The 19,344-nt window shown below is 37.6% G+C and overlaps 1 protein-coding gene and 1 pseudogene across 1 annotated transcript in view; one reads left to right on the top strand and one right to left on the bottom strand.

Annotated features, from left to right (window-relative positions):
- Positions 1 to 19,344, top strand: part of BRCA1 (BRCA1 DNA repair associated) — a 265,311-nt gene that overhangs the window by 178,222 nt on the left and 67,745 nt on the right. Inside the window, exon 9 of the mRNA XM_089657153.1 lies at positions 8,076 to 8,159. Within this exon, the coding sequence (XP_089513279.1) occupies positions 8,076 to 8,159 (84 nt within the window). The remainder of the gene's footprint in view (positions 1 to 8,075; positions 8,160 to 19,344) is intronic.
- Positions 17,066 to 17,933, bottom strand: LOC149441581 (uncharacterized; annotated as a pseudogene).

The following is a 19,344-nucleotide window of genomic DNA, read 5'->3' as shown; positions in this document are numbered from 1 at the left end:
ACGACCTCCTGCTCTCTAGCTCCCTTGTCTCCCCCTCCCATGCTCGTCTCCAGGACTTCTTCAGAGCTTCCCCCATCCTCTGGAACTCTCTACCAAAATTTATCAGACTATCACCTACTCTGCTCACTTTTAGGCGATCTCTGAAAACCTCTCTCTTCAGCGATGCCTATCCTGCCCTCAGCTAATAATGGAATCTTCTACTCCTCCTACCAGTTAATCCCCTACAGTTACCTTTTGTACCACTAGCCCCTCCCTCTTAGAGTGTAAGCTCCAAGGAGCAGGGCCCTCCTAACCCTCTTGTATTGAACTGTATTGTCTCCTGTTATATTGTAAAGCACTGAGCAAACTGTTGGCGCTATATAAATCCTGTATGATAATATATTTATTGGTTTGTGTGAAAGTTATAGCATCTACATACTATGGTATAGATAATGGAATTTACACAGCTTTTTTATGTCACATAGTACTCGCACAGTGGTTTTTCAAACGCAATTTTTTTAAAAAAATGCACCTTTTTTACTTTTTAATGCACAAAAACACAATATATTGGCCAATTGTTTGGTGATATATAAAAAATTATGGTATGCTGAGTGAATAGATACCAAACATGACATGCTTTAAAACTGTGCATGCCCCATGCAATGGCGAAAACTGCATACGTTTTTAATATCCATAGGCAATGTTTTAAAAGCCTTTACAAGCTACCATTTTAGATTTACAGAGGAGGTCTAGAATTACTACCCTTGATCTGATGTACACAGCGATAGCTCACATGCATGGAGCAACCGCTCTTTACATATCGGCACAGGGTCAACGCTCGTGCACACATGTGCGCGTGTGCAGGGGGGGGGCAAGGGTGCTTTTTTTTTTCTTAAGTTATTTAGATTTTTTTTTAATTATTTGTACACTGTCCCATTCATTTTTTTTTTTTTTTTTAATGCTATCACAGGGAATGCAAGTATCCCCTATAACTTCAATGGGCATTGTCATATATTCTTTTTTGAAAAATCTGGGGTCTATCAGACTCTAGATATCTCCTCTGCCCTTACATTATCTAATTGAACCAAGATCAGATGCTTTCCTAATTTACAAATGGAACTATTTATATCCTGCAAAACTGAAGTGATTTCAAACAATAGTGCCGCGCTCCTAAGACTATTATATCATATAATAAAACAATAATCTTTCAAAAAATATACATTAGTGGTATAATTCTTTGTGTTAACATGAAACAAATTATATCCAAATAATAAGTGACCATTAAAATATACTACAAAAGTTATCAGTCCAAACGTGACAAATTCAAAAGTGAACAAATCTTCATTCCAAGCGACTTCTTATTGTGATCTCAATATGCGCTCACCTCCTTTGATGCCTCCTAAAAGGCAAAACTCGCTTTTGTTCACCTACGTAGGGGAGGAGCCTTGACGTCACCCGGCACCCAAGGAAGGCAGGCACATACGCTGAACGGCAGACACGCTGGCAGTAAGATATCGTGGATGATTTTAAACAAAACGCTTATTATTCCTAAATACATGTGAGTGCATATGGGCACATAATAAAGGTTTCTTATGTAAGGATAAGGCACTATGTTTATGTCTTCTTTATACTGAGGAATATTCTTGGGAGGAGATTAAGCGAGGGATTCCTGCGGTGGTGTGAATAAGAGAGGAGAGTCACGTTCCTGCAGCAATTGGGAGATACTCACCATTATTGTTATGACGCAATATATGATCCATAGTTCCAATAGGTGAACAAAAGCGAGTTTTGCCTTTTAGGAGGCATCAAAGGAGGTGAGCGCATATTGAGATCACAATAAGAAGTCGCTTGGAATGAAGATTTGTTCACTTTTGAATTTGTCACATTTGGACTGATCACTTTTGTAGTATATTTTAATGGTCACTTATTATTTGGATATAATTTGTTTCACGTTAACACACAGGATTATATCACTAGTGTATATTTTTTGAAAGATTATTGTTTTATTATATGATATAATAGTCTTAGGAGCGCGGCACTATTGTTTGAAATTTTATTTACACACATTAAGTGTTTTTGTGCGCATCTTGTTAAATGTCAGTAGTGGCTCACAAGTCTTTTAAAATAGCCTTTTTTTAGTCAAAACTGAAGTGATGAAATGCTCGTAGCTTTCGATTTCTTAGACTATAGAGATGATTGGCACCATTCTGGTCTCCAATCAGCTCTATGGTCAGCTGGCAGAAACACCGGCTGCGTTCTCAGGTTCCTCCGATGTCATGGGACTGCCCTGGAAGGCAGTGGGGGAAGGGGGCATCATCTCCCACTGCTTGTAAAAGCAATCCTGCAGCTAATCAGTCACTAGGATTGCTTTTACATGAAAGCAAATTGCTGGCTTAAAAAAACGGTAGCAGGATGATGCCTGCAGCTGTAGGCATCATCCTGGTATAACCATTCAAAGTCTAGTAATGTACCAGTACGTCGCTGGTCCTTTTTGGTTATATATGCTATGTTCTTCTTTTTCTTTTTTATGCTGCCTGTGGGCTGAATGAGAAAGAGAAGAATTCTCTGCCAGAAAAAGTGTGTGTGGTATGCCCACCATTAGAATATACCACCCTGTATCCACCCACTTCTAATGGTGAGCACACATTAGGTCTCATGGTGCCACATGCGCCAATTCCATGATTGTACAAATGTCTAAATAGTGGCACGCTTGAATAAAAATTGTCCATGTATAAGTGATACCCCATATGGAAAAAGGATGACACCAAGTCCCAAACTATCTTACCACTGCTACCTATGTAGTCTGGGCATCCGGGGGGCTCCACGTGACTATCTTTTCCCTCGTAAATCCGAAACTTAGAAGTATAGCCTGTTGTCCTCTCACAGGTCTTCTACATCTTGACCCCATATCTGGCACGCTTGCTGGGGAGAAATTGTTTGAATGCAAGGCGGCTAGAAAAATTAATGAGGGACTCATGAACGCAGATGTTTTGCTGGTTAGTACAGACATCTGCAAATTTTTGATTAAGGTGATTTACGAGGGGCTGAATTTTGTGAAATCCGTCAAATTCAGGGTCACCTCAAGGATGCTGAAATGCATTAAACACATACTCTCATATCTATGCCTGGCCATGGAAGCAGAGAACACGGGCATATGATGAATCGCGTCTGTGGACCAATACAACCGCAATTCATTTTTTGTTAGTAATGCCCATGTTGAGGGTTAGCCCCCCAAAAAATGTAAATTCAGAAACTGTTAATGGGTTTCAATGTGAATAGTCTGGCAAGGTTTGAATTTGGGTTGGCGATAAATTGTTGTTCATATAAATTGCTTTGATCCATAATCAATGCGTACAGATCTTCCGTGAAAAACAGCTCCAAAAAATCAAGGGGGAGTAGTTAAATTTGCTAAACTCTAATGCAAACCAACTAAAAAAAGCTGAAAAACTCACATTTTAAATGTGACTTTACACAGCTAACGTTACCAGCGTTATTAAAACACCCAGTGTGCATGGAGCCTAGTGTTGAATTGAATGGCCCATACAGGCAAATTTTGTTGCCTGGTTTCTTGGCTACATCCTAGTTAGTTGCCACCCCCTGTTCAATTAAAATAATTCAGTGGCCATTTAAGATCACTGTTTTTCATTTTTTCTGAACTTCACAGACACATGCTAAAATGTTTTTTTTTTTCCCTGTAAAAACACATTTAAAACCCTATTATATATTTTCTAACATCAAAGGATCCATGAAATGAAAAGATGGTAGTTTTTCTGTTGATATTAGCACAACTGTTATTCATATGTATATTTTTAGAAAAGAAAATAAATTTAAATACATTTTCATGCACGCAAACACAAAAGTTTTACATAAAACATAAAAGATGAGAATGAGTCAAGTAAATAGATATCAAAGATGTCAAGACTTAAATTGTGCATGGCCACGAAATGACGACAAATTAAAAAACCTTAACTTTTTCACAGGCGACGCTCAAGGCCTCTTTCACTTGGATGTACTTAAGCATATACCCATTAAGAGTCGTGCTTTGCCTGCACAGGAAAAAAGGAAAGATAATAAAAATGCAGAGCACCTCGGAGTGATGTCACTGTGTTCCTGAGGTTCACTTCCAATTAGTTTTGATTGAGCCGTCAATCTTTCTCAAGGAAAACAGCATCAGTTAGTTTATAGGCAGACAGCACCTTTTTCCAACACCAGCGAACTCTCCCAACAGAAACTACTAGATTGATGTGACCAATTAAAGTGGTTATAAAGCCTTAAGGTTTCTTTTGTAAAGCCTTAAGGTTTCATAGAATGCATTAAGGTAAAAAAAACTCTGTGCCCCCCTTACCTGAATACTTACCTGTGCCCTCCTTATACTTTCCTGAACCCCATTGCAATCCAGTGCTGTGCATGAGAGCAACATCTCTCTCCTCACTGAGAAGATCGATCTGTGACAAGGGAGCAGGGGGTGTGGCCATGCTCTGCTCTGTGTCTATGGAGTCATTGGGGCTCGGGAGTGAGCTCGCGCAAGTGCCTCCATAGAAAATGGCTTTCTATGGGTGCACTGGATGAAGAGGAGGAGCCAGGAGTGCCGACAGGGACCCAAGAAGAAGAGGATCGGGCTGCTCTGTGCAAAACCATTGTACAGAGCAAGTAAGGATAACATTTATTTTTTTAATTAAAAAATAAAAACAGCCACTGCTACAGGGCGGCAGGGGTGTGCAAAATCACGTATAACTGTGTGCTGGGAGTAAAACACTCCCAGCACACAGTTAACTCTTTGATCGACCCTCATATTAACCCTTCCTGCCCAGTGCCATTAGTACAATGTCATTGTTTTTTTTTTTTGTTACGTTTTTTTAGCACTGATCACTGTATTGGTGTCACTAGGGATGTCAGTGACACCAAGTCATTTCCCCCCCAGTGTCAGAATGCCCTCCGCAGTCCCGCTATAAGTCACTGATCGCCGCCATTACTGGTAAAAATAAAAAAACCCAGAATGTATACCGCCATTTGTAAACACTATCATAACTTTCACGTAAACCAATTAATTTATACGTATTGGGATTTTTTTTAGCAAAGAGCATGATCGCAAATAGTGAAAAATATTGTTTTTTTTCTCAAAGTTGGTTGAACTTTTTTTGTTTTAGCGCAAAAAATAAAAAATGCACAGGTGATCAAATACCACCAAAAGAAAGCTCAATTCATGGGAAAAAAAGGACTTACATTTCATTTGGGTGCAGCGTTGCATGACCGCACAATTGTCAGTCAAAATAACGCAGTGCCGTAACGCAAAAAATCGCCTAGTCAGGAAGGGGGGGTAAATCCTCAGGAGAGAAAGTGGTTAACTAAAGCTGGTCAAAAAGCACTTAGATTCACTCCTCATTTTAGTTCTGAGGCACAACATTCCATGTACAATAAAATCAGACAACCCTATTTAAATCCTCAATTCAAATCTGTTAAATAAACTACAGGTCTAAACTGTAATCCAAGGGGCAGATCAGAACAGACTTGTTCTTCATAAAAAAAAAATCAAAATCTAACACGTGTATCAGAATAGCATGAATGTTTTGACCCTTGAGGGTCAAACTTGCACAATAGTAGATACAAAACTGTTTTTTCACCAAAGCAATAATCACAGTTCTGACACGTGTCAGCAATATGAATAGTGTGACCTGCAAGAATCTAAAGTGCATAGATGTAGACCATTTAGAGTATATCTTCCAAATATTCTCATATGCTATTTCAAAAATCAGTCCTCCCCAACATAAAGTATCCACAGATTAATCCTTCAAGGAACCAGGCCACGGTCAGAGCAAACATGCGCAAATATACTTTTCAATCCATAACATGGTGTATGCAATAGAGAAAAGCCAACCAGGTGAAGACATTAAGTGGTCGTGGTAAGCCTCACCAGTTTGACCAGTATCACTTCAACTGCATCAGAGACTAACTTACCTTTAAGTCTGAAGTCCATAAAGAAGACCAGAGGAAGATGACGCCCTGCTTTGCATGTCCTTGAGGATTATACTATTCATTTTACTGATACATGTGCTTGAACTATTATTATTGCTTTGATGAAAAAAACTGTCTTGTATCTACAGTTGGGCACTTTAGGCCCTTAGGGGTCACAGCACGATTCAAGTTATTCTGATAAACATGTTTGATTGTGATTAACGTTTAATGATGAACCAGTCCAGCAATTTTACAATGTTCGGGTCTACCCCTTGGATTCAATATAAATTGAATTACAGTTTGATGAAGGGCTTCTCACTCCTACAGTGGCCAGTGCCCTCAAAGGCACACATCTGAATGTGCACAGTGTATGTACTTTATTTCCTATATGAGCCGCACATCACATTCATGTGGACTTGAGTGCAGGAAATGTGGGGAATCTCATCTCAGACAAAACCTCTGTAATAGATAGTATTGTACACCTTCACCTTAGTGGACTAATTAACAAGCCACAATTTTAAGTGCTGCATTCAAGTTCCAGTCTACTTAGTTGATTCATTGTACTCTTTCTGATAATATAAAGCAATTACTGGGAATACATACCTGAGACTGGATTGCACTTATTTATGGGAATTATTACAAAAACAACTGACTGCTGTCCTTGATATTTTTATTTTATTTGCACTAACATCCAAATTCTTACCACATGGGAATCATTACCAAGCCTGAAGTGTGGGTAGCATGCTAGCCATACCAGGTGAAAATGGTCATATTACATTTTATATATGTTTGGCCAAATGATTTTAGCTTTTTTTTTTGTATTCATAATTTTATGAACTGTATTTGTGTGTGAGAATTTTGAACTCTGGCGTGCATTTTCAGGTCTTTCTATAACGTTATTGAAATGAGGTGGAGCTTATAGTTGTAAACAGTTTATTTGTTAGTAAGCCTATTCATTTTCATTTGGAGCATTATACCCTGCAACTTTACTGTTGGTAAATTCTGCTTTCTTGGGATAAAAAAGCAGGCTGTCTGTCAACTTGACTGGAAACACTAACTCTCCAGCGCCTCAAAGGGGTCAATGCCAGGAAGAAACCAGGGAATCAGATGTATTTGATAGCCTTGGAATAGAATCTTGGTGATGTAGCCCTCCCCAGACTGAGAGATCAAACCAGAACTGGAAAAGAAGCACACAGGTGGCGCAAACACCTAGCACATTATCTAAGGTTTATTAAAATTGTTAAAAACAGAAACATACTCACAAAATAAGATGCATAAAAACCCTGTAAAGCCACAGAGATGGCCAAACGTGATGGCAGAGTGTCCGACTGGTGGTGAGGTCGGCCTGCTGAAAAAAAAAAAAAGCTGTGGCCTTACAGGCTTTTTATGCATCTTATTTTGTGAGTATGTTTTTTGTTTTTAACAATTTTAATAAACTTTGGCTAATGCGCTCGGTATCTGTCAACTTGAAGATAAGTTTCCTACTGAATAGAATACAATGGTATTCAGTAAAAGAACCCCATCCAACTATTGATGTGTGCTTTGTATCTTCATAGCGCCCAACTGTCCCTCATTTGGAACAAAGTCCTCTTTCCTCATTTGTCCCTCATTTTGGTATGTGCATGTGTATACCTGTATTAATGCACTATGTATCAAAAAATGTTTTACAGTGTTAAAGCTTTCATCCATGTTCTAAATTGTTGCATTTGTACATTTCAAAAGCCAATAAGAAGGAATAACACTGGTAAAAAAAAGCACTTGTGGGATTAACCAGTAATTTTTTTGCACAGTATTTCTTCCTGTACGGGAACGTGACGGGGTGGGTCCTATGATAACATACATTTGCTTATAGGTGTCCCTCAGTCCCATCTCAGAAAGTTGATGATGCTGTGTGGACTATGTAGATGAGAATAAAATGCATATATTTTTATTAGAATAAGTTACATTTATTGAAAAAATCCTTTTGCATAAAGGCATATTCAAGCTTATCTAGGCCCACTCAAAAAAATGGTAAATTAAAAAAAATCCATCAACAGTCTTTTAAAAGTTTTTATCTTGTAACTATTTCATAGGCACAGAAAGTGTTAAACATCCAGCAGTTATAACTCTGCATGTGTGTTTTTTTTTTTCTTTTTTCTTTTCAGTATGACTTTGAAGTGAAAGGAGATGTGATCAATGGAAGAAATCACAGAGGCCCCAGAAGATCTAGACTAGGATCAGATGGACTGGTATGGTTACCGCTCTAGTGCTTAATATGCAGCCTTTGGATCCGGCCAGAGAACAGATAATTCCCTCACTCTGCCTGCATGCTTCTAATCTGTCTCCTGAAGGCATTCTAATCTATATTTTTTAATAAGCCAACATACGTAGGTGCTTCAGTATTTATATATATATATATATATATATATATATATATATAAATATAATTTATTTTTTGTCTCATGGGGAAAAAAAATTTTGGTACCAATGTGTTTCAGATGCTTTTTTAAATCCAGGAATATATAATATTTTTACACTGTTTTTTTTATGTAGACCCCCACCTGGAATTGCAATTGCTTTATTTGCCTGTATAAGTGTTAAACTGCTGGCACCACTCCATTTGAAAATGTTGATTGTTCAATAGACTGTCACAGGAGTCGGACATTTGTTGGCCACACAACACCTGCATCCAATCAGATGCAGGCACTGTTAAGATATTCTGACATCGGACTCAAACCAACCAACTCAAAATGTCTGCAGTAATATAAGGAAAATTATACTGTTTAGTGCTCTGGTGCCCAGCAAGCGGCCCTTATTGTGCAGCCTTGGAGCCTCTGCAGACAGTAGTCTGTTTTGCCTTGCCTAGGTGTTTTTTCAGGCCAGTGGAGGTAAAATGTTCTTTAGACTGGGTTCTAGTTGTTAAATGGCATGTTTTGCTTCTTTCTCACAATCCTACAGAAAACTGTGCTACTCCTCTTTTCTCACTTTTTATTCCCCCCCCAATCTTTTCTAGAGAGAGAGAGAAATATTAAATGTGGTACCAATAATATTTAGGGAGCACAATTGATTTGTTAAGGATTTAATAGCATGGTTGGAAACACATATTCAGTTATTATGCCTGAATGCCAGAATATTTATTTATGTATTTTTACAGTATTGTGCTGTGCACTAGAAGAGCAGACCTTGGCCCCCTGTATAATTTGTTATTTCACTTTCTGGAGCAGACCACCTGACCTCTGGTAGGTTTCACTCAATAAGAGCTTATTCATAGACTATCACTCTGAGTAAGCTCTGATTGAGTGAAATGTGTCAGAGGTAGGAGCTCAAGTGGCCAGGTGGAATAGTAATGTGTACAGTGGAGAAGAGATTTGGAGTGCGGCTTTCCTTTATAAGTATCTGCTGTTGTGTGGTAGAGATGAGCCTTATACGAGCCAGTGTCCAGACCTAAGAAGTGCATAAGTAAGGGAGCGTCAGGATTTTTTTCTGTTTAATATGTAATCTACATTAATTTAAAAAAAATTGATTATCTTCCGGAGGGCCATGGTACTACTGCAACAATTGTAATCTATAGATACTACATATAATTCCTCTTCCTAGGTATTTTCATTAAATCCGTGATCCTAGTCTTGTTATTGGCATTCCATCTATTTGCTTGATGCAAGTTGATGAGGCAGTTATATTCTAGGAGATCAATAGACACTTGTATGGGAAAGCATGCAGCTCCACTCGTAGTTGCTATAGATACTAGAGCACTGAGGAAGAGCTCTCTGCTGTTGTAGTGGTATTAGCTCACTTTTGTTAGTTTACAGCAAATAAACCTTCTGTTGATGAAAAATCAGCTTGTCATAGTAAATTTCCTGAAAAAAATTACTCTGTTCTTTGTACTATAGCTCCCATGAATGGAAAGTGATCTATTAATGAAGGATAAATGATTCATAGCTCTGCCCCCTCCATTCATAGATCCCAAACTCTATATCATTTTAGAAAAGTAAGATACCTGGCACTGATTCTCAGGGTACATGAAAACAAACTTTAGACCATTCAGAGTAAGAATTGTTAATCACTACTTATATGATCTTTTAGCCAGTCTTCTGTCCATTTACAGACACACTTTTCTAAGCCTATAGATTTTAACCTAACTTTAAATCTGTAAAAAACCCAAAGTGAGATATGATTGCAGTCAACCATGACAACTTCTCATCAGAAACATCTAAAAGATAGGAATTATTTTTAAAAAAATTTTCTAACATGCTGTGTGAATACGAACACAATCACATAGTGGGGGTTTCTCAAATTTGACTACAAAGTGCAAATACACTTTAAAGCGGTATTAAACCAATAACCAAAAATTTAATATGTTGCAATTTTCCAATTATTAGATATGGTGGCTGCATTATTTTCTTTTTTGGCTTTTTTTCCCCCCCTCTTTTCACCTGGTGATCTGACCAATAACACATCTCCTGTATTAGAGTGCCTACACTCTCAGTGAATGAGCATAGGGGCACCTCTAGACAGTGACATTGTCAGTCTGGGGAGAGGGGAGTGTTAGCTGTACTAGCAAGTTTAGATACACTATCAAATTCCAGCTAACACTTTGTAGGCAGTTACAGCAACTGTTTTTTTTCTTTTGGGATAATGGTTTTGTATGAATAATTACCAGCTAATCATTGCAAACATTCCTGTCAGTGTTAAATGGTTTGTCTCATCCCTGTAATGCTACATCAGCAGGAGACCTTGTTCCTTTAGAGAAAAAAAAAAAACAACAGACTTACTGGCCAGATCACCAGGTGAAAACAAGGGAAAGATGTCTTAAAAAAGAATACTACTACAGCCATCACATCTAAGAACTGGCAAGCTGCAATACAGTGCATTTCAAAAAGAATGACCCAATTTCTAATAGTTATATTTAATAATGAAAATGTGTTAGTTACATAACAAATTACAAACTATTATGTAAGCCCTTAAAGCTGAGGTCCACCCAAAAGAAGCTCCTCTTTAAAGACTGGTAACCCGCTCCCCATTAAGGATTGACGCCTTTGGGGAGCGGGTACCTGAAATTGACAGGTACCCGATCCCACTTTCGCTGCAATTGCCTAAACGATTGGAAGCAGAAGTTTTCGTCCCCTCCCTCCCCGTAGTCTTCTGGGACACGTGACAGGTCCCAGAAGACTACGGACCGTTCAGAGAGGCGCCAGGAACACAGGGCAGCTGATGAATGGGGCTGTGAGGGGGAGGGGGACACCGCAGGATCGAGAGACAGGCGAGTGTCATTTTATGTAACTGCTGACTTTTACATTTTCACTGTGTGACTGGAACTCCGCTTTAAGTTCAGTCACCAATGCTCTATGTGCCTTCCACCTGCTGCATAGATGATAGCTGAATTCGTCCCCAACACATCTGAGAGTGTCTTCTACCACAGAAGTTACTGCAGCCGTGATTCTGTTTTTCAGCTTATCCAGGTCAGCGGGTAATGTTGGAACATAAACACATTGTTTTACTTATGCCTACAAGAAAAAGTCACGGGGTGTGCCCTATCCAACGTTGAGGCAATGTTTCATTTAGAAATCAATGAACTTGGTTGAGACAGTGTGGCGGTGCTCCATCTTGTGAGAAAAACCATTCCTTCAGCATTTCAACATAGGAATGTCTCATAACAGTGTTTCCCTCAAAAAAGTAAGGGCCTTAATGCTTTGTCAACTAAACCACACAAAACACATTAAGACTGGGTTCACACTTGTGAGGTGGGTGACTCTGCATGTGATTTGCACAGAAATCGCACCACATTCCTGTGCACATCACATGCGATATCTGTGTGGTGCGATTTGAGCCATACATTCTGAGTAAACTACAGAGTAAAGGGAGCTGAATACAAATGCACGCCACACTTTTCACATATTTATCTGCGAAAAATTTTGAAAACCATTTTTATCATTTTCCTTCCACTTCACAATTATGTGCTACTTTGTGTTAGTCTATCACATAAAATCCCAATAAAATATATTTACGTTTTTGATTGTAACATGACAAAATGAGGTATTCAAGAGGTATGAATACTTTTCAAGGCACTGTATAACCTTGGAGGCCCTATATTTCAGCTGACAGCCTTTTTCCTAAAGGGTATTATCCGTTTTGCAGCCAACTTGGGATAACACCTACTTTAAATTTGCTACATGTGCTCATTCACATAGCATACTTTAAAGCAAAAACATAAACATTGCTGCTTACCATTTTTTATGCTCTTTTCTGATATCTCCAACACGGAAAAATGCAACGTAGTTCTTTTTGAGGGGTTTGGGAAACTGTGCTTGCCATAATAAACCCTGTTTGAACTGTTCTGGCAGATCTTATTATCAGTTGTAAACTAGATTTGAACACTGTCCAAACAAAAGGTTCATGATGTAGAAGCCGGGCTTCTCCATTGCTTGTAAATAAGAGTAAACTGAGCCTATCTTAACCACTTGCCCTCTAGAGGATTTACCCCCCTTAACCAATTCAATACCGGGCAATTTTACACCTTCCTGCCCAGGCCAGTTTTCAGGTTTCAGCGCTTTCACACTTTGAATGACAATTGCGCGGTCATACAACATTGTACCCAAACTAAAATTTTATAATTTTCTTCACACAACTAGAGCTTTTTTTGGTGGTATTTAATCATTGCTGGGGTTTTTATTTTTTGCTAAATTAACAAAAAAATACCAAAAATTTTGAAAAAAAACACACTTTTTTCTTTGTTTCTGTTATAAAAGTTTGCAAATAAATAATTGTTCTTCATAAATTTAGGCTGAGATGTATTCTGCTACATGTCTTTGGTGAAAATAACCCAAATTAGAATGTATTTTTTAGTCTGTAGGAAAGTTATAGAGTTCACAAACTATGGTATAGATCTGAATATTGATCAATCCTGAAGTACTGACAGCCAATCTAATTTCTTGAGGTCCAAGAATGTCAGAACAGTACAGATATCCCCCAAATGACCCCTTTTTGCAAAGTAGACCGACGTACTTCATAAGAGGCATGGCGAGTTTTTTTAAGTCGTATTTTTTTGTCATAATTTTTCGGAAAATGAAAAAATTTAAAAAATTAGTTTCACTATTTTTTTTTTTACATATTGTCACCAGTGCAGTACAGCATCATCATAAAACTGGCATGGCGGTGATCAGGGACACTGACTGGTGACAGTATGAAAAAAAAATAAATATAAATAAATATATATATATATATATATATATATATATATATATATATATATATATATATATATATAATTTTTTTTTTTTTATTATTTTTTTTATTTAACTTTTTTTTCAGATTTTTTTTTTCAGATTTCACTATGACCAAAGTAGTACAATGTTACCATAGTAACATTGTACTACTTTGGGGAAGTGATCAGTATTTTTTTATTTATTTATTTTTTACACAATTTGCTTATAGCAAAGAATTACTTTGCTATAAGCAAGCATTTACCTGAATGACATCAATTCATTCAGGGTTTGTTTTTTTTTTGTTTTTTTGTGCTTAGCTGTGATTTGGCCACAGCTAATCACATGACATGTGCATGTGATTAGCTGTGACCATTCACAGCTAGACACTAGTATACAATGGATGGCATGAATGAAGCCATCCATTGTATACAACTGTCATGTGACCTGCTGTGATTGGTCACAGCAGGTCACATGGTACCAGCAACGGGGCCGATACTCAGATCTGTCATCGGCTGTGTCCGAGGTATACGGCCGGTGACAGATCGCGCTGCTGCGCGGCTCTGCAGGATATATGGCGTCCACCCGGAACGCTGATTACATTTGCCGGCTGCCATTCGGCCCTAGGGCGGGCAGCAAATGGTTAATGACCAGGCCTCTTTTTGCTACTCGGCGCTGCACTAATTAAAGTGATGATTGCGCGGTCATGCAATGCTGTACCCAAATGAAATTTATGTCCTTTTTTTCACACAAATAGAGCTTTCTTTTGGTGGTATTTTATCACATGTGCGCTTTTTATTTTTTGGGCTATAAACAAAAAAAGACCAAAAATGTTGAAGAAAAACGATATTTTTTACTTTCGGCTATAAAAAATATATAGTAAACTCAAAGTTAGTTTATAAATTTAGGCCAAAATGTATCCTGCTACATGTTTTTGGTAAAAAAAAAAAAGCTCCCAATAAGTGTATATTGATTGCTTTGTGTGAACATTATAGCATCTACAAACTATGGTATAGATGCAATTTACGCCATTTTGTTTTGCTATACAGCACTGCACTAGTTTAACTGACAATTGCGCGGTCATGCAATATGGTACATAAATGAAATTTATGTCCTTTTTTCACACAAATAGAGTTTTCTTTTGATGGTATTTGATCACCTGTTCGCTTTTTATTTTTGTCGCTATAAACAAAAAAAGTTTTGAGAATTTAATTTAATTTAATTTTCTCATTTTTGTCACAAATATCCAAAAAAAACTAAAATGTCATCATAAATTTAGGCCGAAATGTATTCTTCTACATGTTTTTGGTTAAAAAAAATCCCAATAAGTGTATATTTATTGCTTTGTGTGAAAGTTATAGCATCTACAAACTATGGTATAGATCATGGAATTTACACAGCTTTTACTTTCTGACTGCCCATCACATTTCTTGAGGTGCTAAAATACCAGGATAGTACAAACCCACAAATGACCCCTTTTTGGAAAGTAGACACCCTAAGCTATCTGCTGAGAGGCATATCGAGTACATGGAAAATTTTTTTTTTTTTTTTTTATTTTACACAAAGTTGTCATTTAAATGATATATTTCTCACACAACCCATGGGTATAGGTAGAAATAGCAGAATGTATTTTGGGGTGTAATTCTACAGAGTATGGGGGTACCACATGTGTGAGACTTTTTGGGAGCCTAGCCACATACAGGAGACTGAAATCCAATGACGACTTTGAAAGCCTGAAGGTGCATAACGTCCTCATTTCACTTCCTCACTACCTATCACAGTTTCGAAGGCCCTGAAATGCCAGGATAGGACCAACCCCCCCCCCCCCCCCAAATTACCCCTTTTTGGAAAGTAGACACCCCAAGGAATTTAAAAAGAGGCATGGTGAGTATTTTGAAGATCTCATTTTTTTTTCACAAGGTTTTGAAATATAAAAAAAGAAAAGAAAAAATATGGGTTTTTTTCCTTCAATTTTCAAAAACTTTTGGTAACAAGCGAGATCTGCAAAATAATCACCATGCTTCTTATCAAATTCCTTGGGGTGTCTACTTTCCAAAAAGTGGTCATTTGAGGGGTTTTGGTGCTATCCTGGCATTTCAGGGCCTCAGAAACTGATAGGTAGTCAGGAAGTGTAATGAGGAAATAAATCTCCTTAAAAGCTGATGCATTTTGGGGTCCTGTACTTGGCTAGACTGCCAAAACGTCTCTCACAGGTGGTACCCCCATACTCTGGAGAAGTAGTAATGTGTTTTGGGGAGTAATTCCACATATACCCATGGCATGTGTGAGCAATAAATAATTTAAGTGACACTTTTGTGTAAAAAATTTTTTTGTCATTTTCCAAAAACTTGTGGTAAAAAAATAAATTCTTCTATTGATTCAGCATGCCTCTCAGCAAATAGTTTGGAGTGTCTATTTTCCAAAAGGGGTCGTTTTGGGGGGTGGTGGCATTTTATGCCCAGCATTAGAAGTGTATGCCACACATCACTCATTCTTCTAACCACCTGAAGACCAAGCATTTTCTGACACTTTTTTGTTCACATGAAAAAAATCTGTATTTTTTGTTAGGAAATTATTTTAACCCCCAAACATTATATATATTTTTTAAAGCAAACACCCTAGTAAATAAAATGGTGGGTGCTGCAATTTTTTATGTCACATAGTACTCGCGCAGTGATTTTTCAAACGCAATTTTAAAAACAAAATACACTTTTTTTTACTTTTAATGCACAAAAACACAAAATATTGGCCAATTATTTGGTAAAATATAAAAGATGGTATGTCGAGTAAATAGATACCAAACATGACATGCTTTAAAACTGCGCATGCCCCATGCAATGGCGACAAACGGAATGTTTTTACTATCCATAGGCAACGTTTTAAAAGCCTTTACAAGCTACCATTTTAATAATAAAAATGTGAAAAATATACAAATCACAAATAATAGCGCAAACCAAATCACACAACTAAATATAATCACCACCAAATAAGTGCATATTAATAGTGCAAACAAAAAATCAATAAATAGGGAATCTCAATATAGTCCATTCAGAAAAGTCCATATAAACATGATCCTCAGTAAATGAAGTAATGAGATCCTCCTTCATAAGCAATGTGGTATTCAGTGCTCAAAAACACCCCATCAAAATGCACACTCACCATGTGCTAGTAATTAACCAGCATGTTAGTATATATCCAGCATTCACCAAACAGACTTCAAAGGACGATCCTCATGTGTTGGTAATTACTCAGCATACTACTATGTATCCAGCATATCACCAAACAAACTCCAGAGAAGATCCTCTTATATCCAGATTAGCACATGTGGGTAAAGAAAATATACTCGCCATAGTGCAGTATCATCCAACAAATTTATTGCCAAACAAACCCCCCTTAAATTCACACTCACAACGAGCAACTAAAAACAAGGCGTTTTGTTATATCAGAGCTCCAGTCTCTGCATCCTGTGTCTCACCAGCCAGACCGCATTCAAGATGGTAATAGCGCGATCACGTGATCCGGACACGTGCATCAGCATGAGTAGTGACGTCACAGGAAGGCCACACTCTGACGCGTTTCGTCCAATGACTTCTTCCGAGGGAATGGTGAGCTCTCCATAAAGAGCACTTATATAGACCCAAATGTCTCCTAATTGGCCCAATCTCAAAAAACACCTGAGGGTGCATCATTATCACTAGGTAGAATTCAATCTAAATGAAGTACGGATCACCTGATCACAATAGCACCATCTTGTGTTCAAAATTAATTATAGCACCAATATAAACATAATTAAAAAATATATTCAAAATTAAACTAAATAATCAAAAAAATATTATATAAATACATTCCAAAATTACATAAATATTGCAATAAAGATTAAAATAATATAAATATAAATCAATAAAAAAACAGAACATACAACTTATATAATAAATCATATAACATGAACAAATTAATCATAAATCACTTATAAAACAATTTAAGTCCAGTTCGACATTTAGACCCCCAGGAGATAAAGCCTCAGTCAAATAAATCCATTTCGTTTCACATTTTGACAGTTCCCTAACGCTATTAGAACCCCTCCACGCTTTAGGAATGGATTCAATGGCCCAGAATTTGATATTAGTTGGATCACAATTATGGTATCTCTTAAAGTGTAAAGATACACTATGGTACTTATACCCCTTACTGATATTCCTTATATGTTCACGTACCCTAACCTTAAGCTGTCGCTTAGTCCTTCCAATGTAAATATGGCCACAAGGACATTCTAAACCATATACTACATGGGTAGAGTTGCAAGTAAGAAAGGAGGCAATATCAAATTCCCTTTGATTAGAATTAGAGGTGAATCTGACCAATCCCCTAAATTTATGTTTAACCACATTACATGCAGTGCACCTCCTACATGAATAAAAGCCTTTTTTATTACTAAAACATATTCAAAACCCTTGGTGGATCCAACATTTTATGAACAATTCTATCACCAATAGTGGGCGCCTTCCTATAAACAAACACTGGTTTCTCCGGGATAACACTCCCTAATATCTTATCAAGCTTCAAAACATGCCAGTGTTTCTGAAAAATATCCTCAACCGCCTTATATTGTATATGGTAATTCGAAATAAACCCCCACTGATGTCTATTATCTGTGACCCGTTTTGGCTTATCCGCCAGCAACTGGTCCCTGAGAATAAGCTGAACCTGGTCCACTATACCCTCAAGTTGATCAGCCTTATAACCCTTATCCACAAATCTTTCAACCAGAATATCCGCTTGAGCACGAAATGCACTAACCTGACTGCAATTCCTCCTCACTCTCATAATCTGACCCTTAGGGTTATTCCTTAACCAATGGGGGTGATGACCACTAACTATTGGCAAATAACTGTTCCTGTCAGTGGGCTTAAAATACATTTTGGTGAGCAGCTTATCATTCACCCTCAAAATAGTAAGATCCAAGAAATGTACTGCTTCAGTGCTGTATTGGTAATCCAGCCTAATATTGTTTGGAATATTATTCAAACCTTCCGAGAAACCACCTAATCCTTCTTCATCCCCAGCCCAGATCATAAACATATCATCTATAAATCTCTTGTATAGCAATACCTGCTCATGTTGATGGTTGAAGACAAATCTGTCCTCCCATTCTGCCATGAACAGGTTTGTAATACTGGGCGCAAAGCGAGCTCCCATTGCTATGCCCCTCTTCTGGGAGAAAAAACTGTGATTATACCAGAAGTAGTTATGAGATAAGCAAAACTCCAAAGTATCCCTCAAAAACTTCTTTTGATTAAATGGCAAGTCATCCCTCTTACTCAAAGCCCAATTTAGTGCTAAGAGAGCATCATCATGGTGTATAATGGTATAGAGGGATGATACATCCGCCGTCACCAAATATAATCCTGAATGACCCATGATCTGGATGAGATGGGAAATAGCTCCACAAGATGGTCTGAGAGACGCAGAGTCAGATTTTGAGTGGATGTCCTTCTTTAATAAAGTTGGACTTGAACTGCAAAATCTAATTCTGAGGAGGAAGAAGAGGAAAATGATTTTGATTGATAAAAAGATTAAAGATTTACAGGTACAATTGGAACCTATAAAAAATTCTGACCAAAGTGAGAAATTTAATATCCAGATTAAAAAACGTTTGGAGAAAGTGGATAAGGATACTCAAAGAAAGAAAATTAAGAAATTCAAAAGAGATATTGGGGATTTTAAAACTAATAATATTTATTTGTGGCAAAACGCAGGTGAAGCTGCAAGCACAGCCCCTTTGAATTCTACAGTGAAATCTGATGAGGCTCAGTTTCCTAACATACCTTTGCCTAAGAAAGGGCCTAATGTTGATAAAGCCAAAACGGAAATTATTAATTATAAAAAAAAGGTTGTAAATAAAAATAACGCCCAAACTGTGAAGGAAAACGCACCTAATATTGAAATGAATTCTCCAAGATTTGCATATAATATTCCAACGAGTAATCGTTTTGAACCATTGTACGATCATAGAGATCCACCTTTCTACCCCCCAGACCTTTTTTTGGGAATTGGAGAGGAAGGGGGAGAGAAAGGGGTTGGGGTTATCGTCCTTATGTGAACCCCCAATTGCGCCCATATCCACCTTATTATCACCAGCAAGGGGGAGTGAACTTCCCACAAGAGAGGAGACCTTTAGATATAAGAAGAGAAGAAGGGGATGCAGGGCAGGAATACAATGTCAGAAAAAGAAGGG

The sequence above is a fragment of the Staurois parvus genome, unplaced genomic scaffold (assembly GCF_062004578.1).
Source record: "Staurois parvus isolate SC_StPar_1 unplaced genomic scaffold, SC_StPar_1.0 ptg000971l, whole genome shotgun sequence".
Lineage (NCBI taxonomy): Eukaryota > Metazoa > Chordata > Amphibia > Anura > Ranidae > Staurois > Staurois parvus.
The sequence above is the reverse complement of the archived record's forward strand: the minus strand, read 5'-3'. Positions and strand labels throughout refer to the sequence as shown.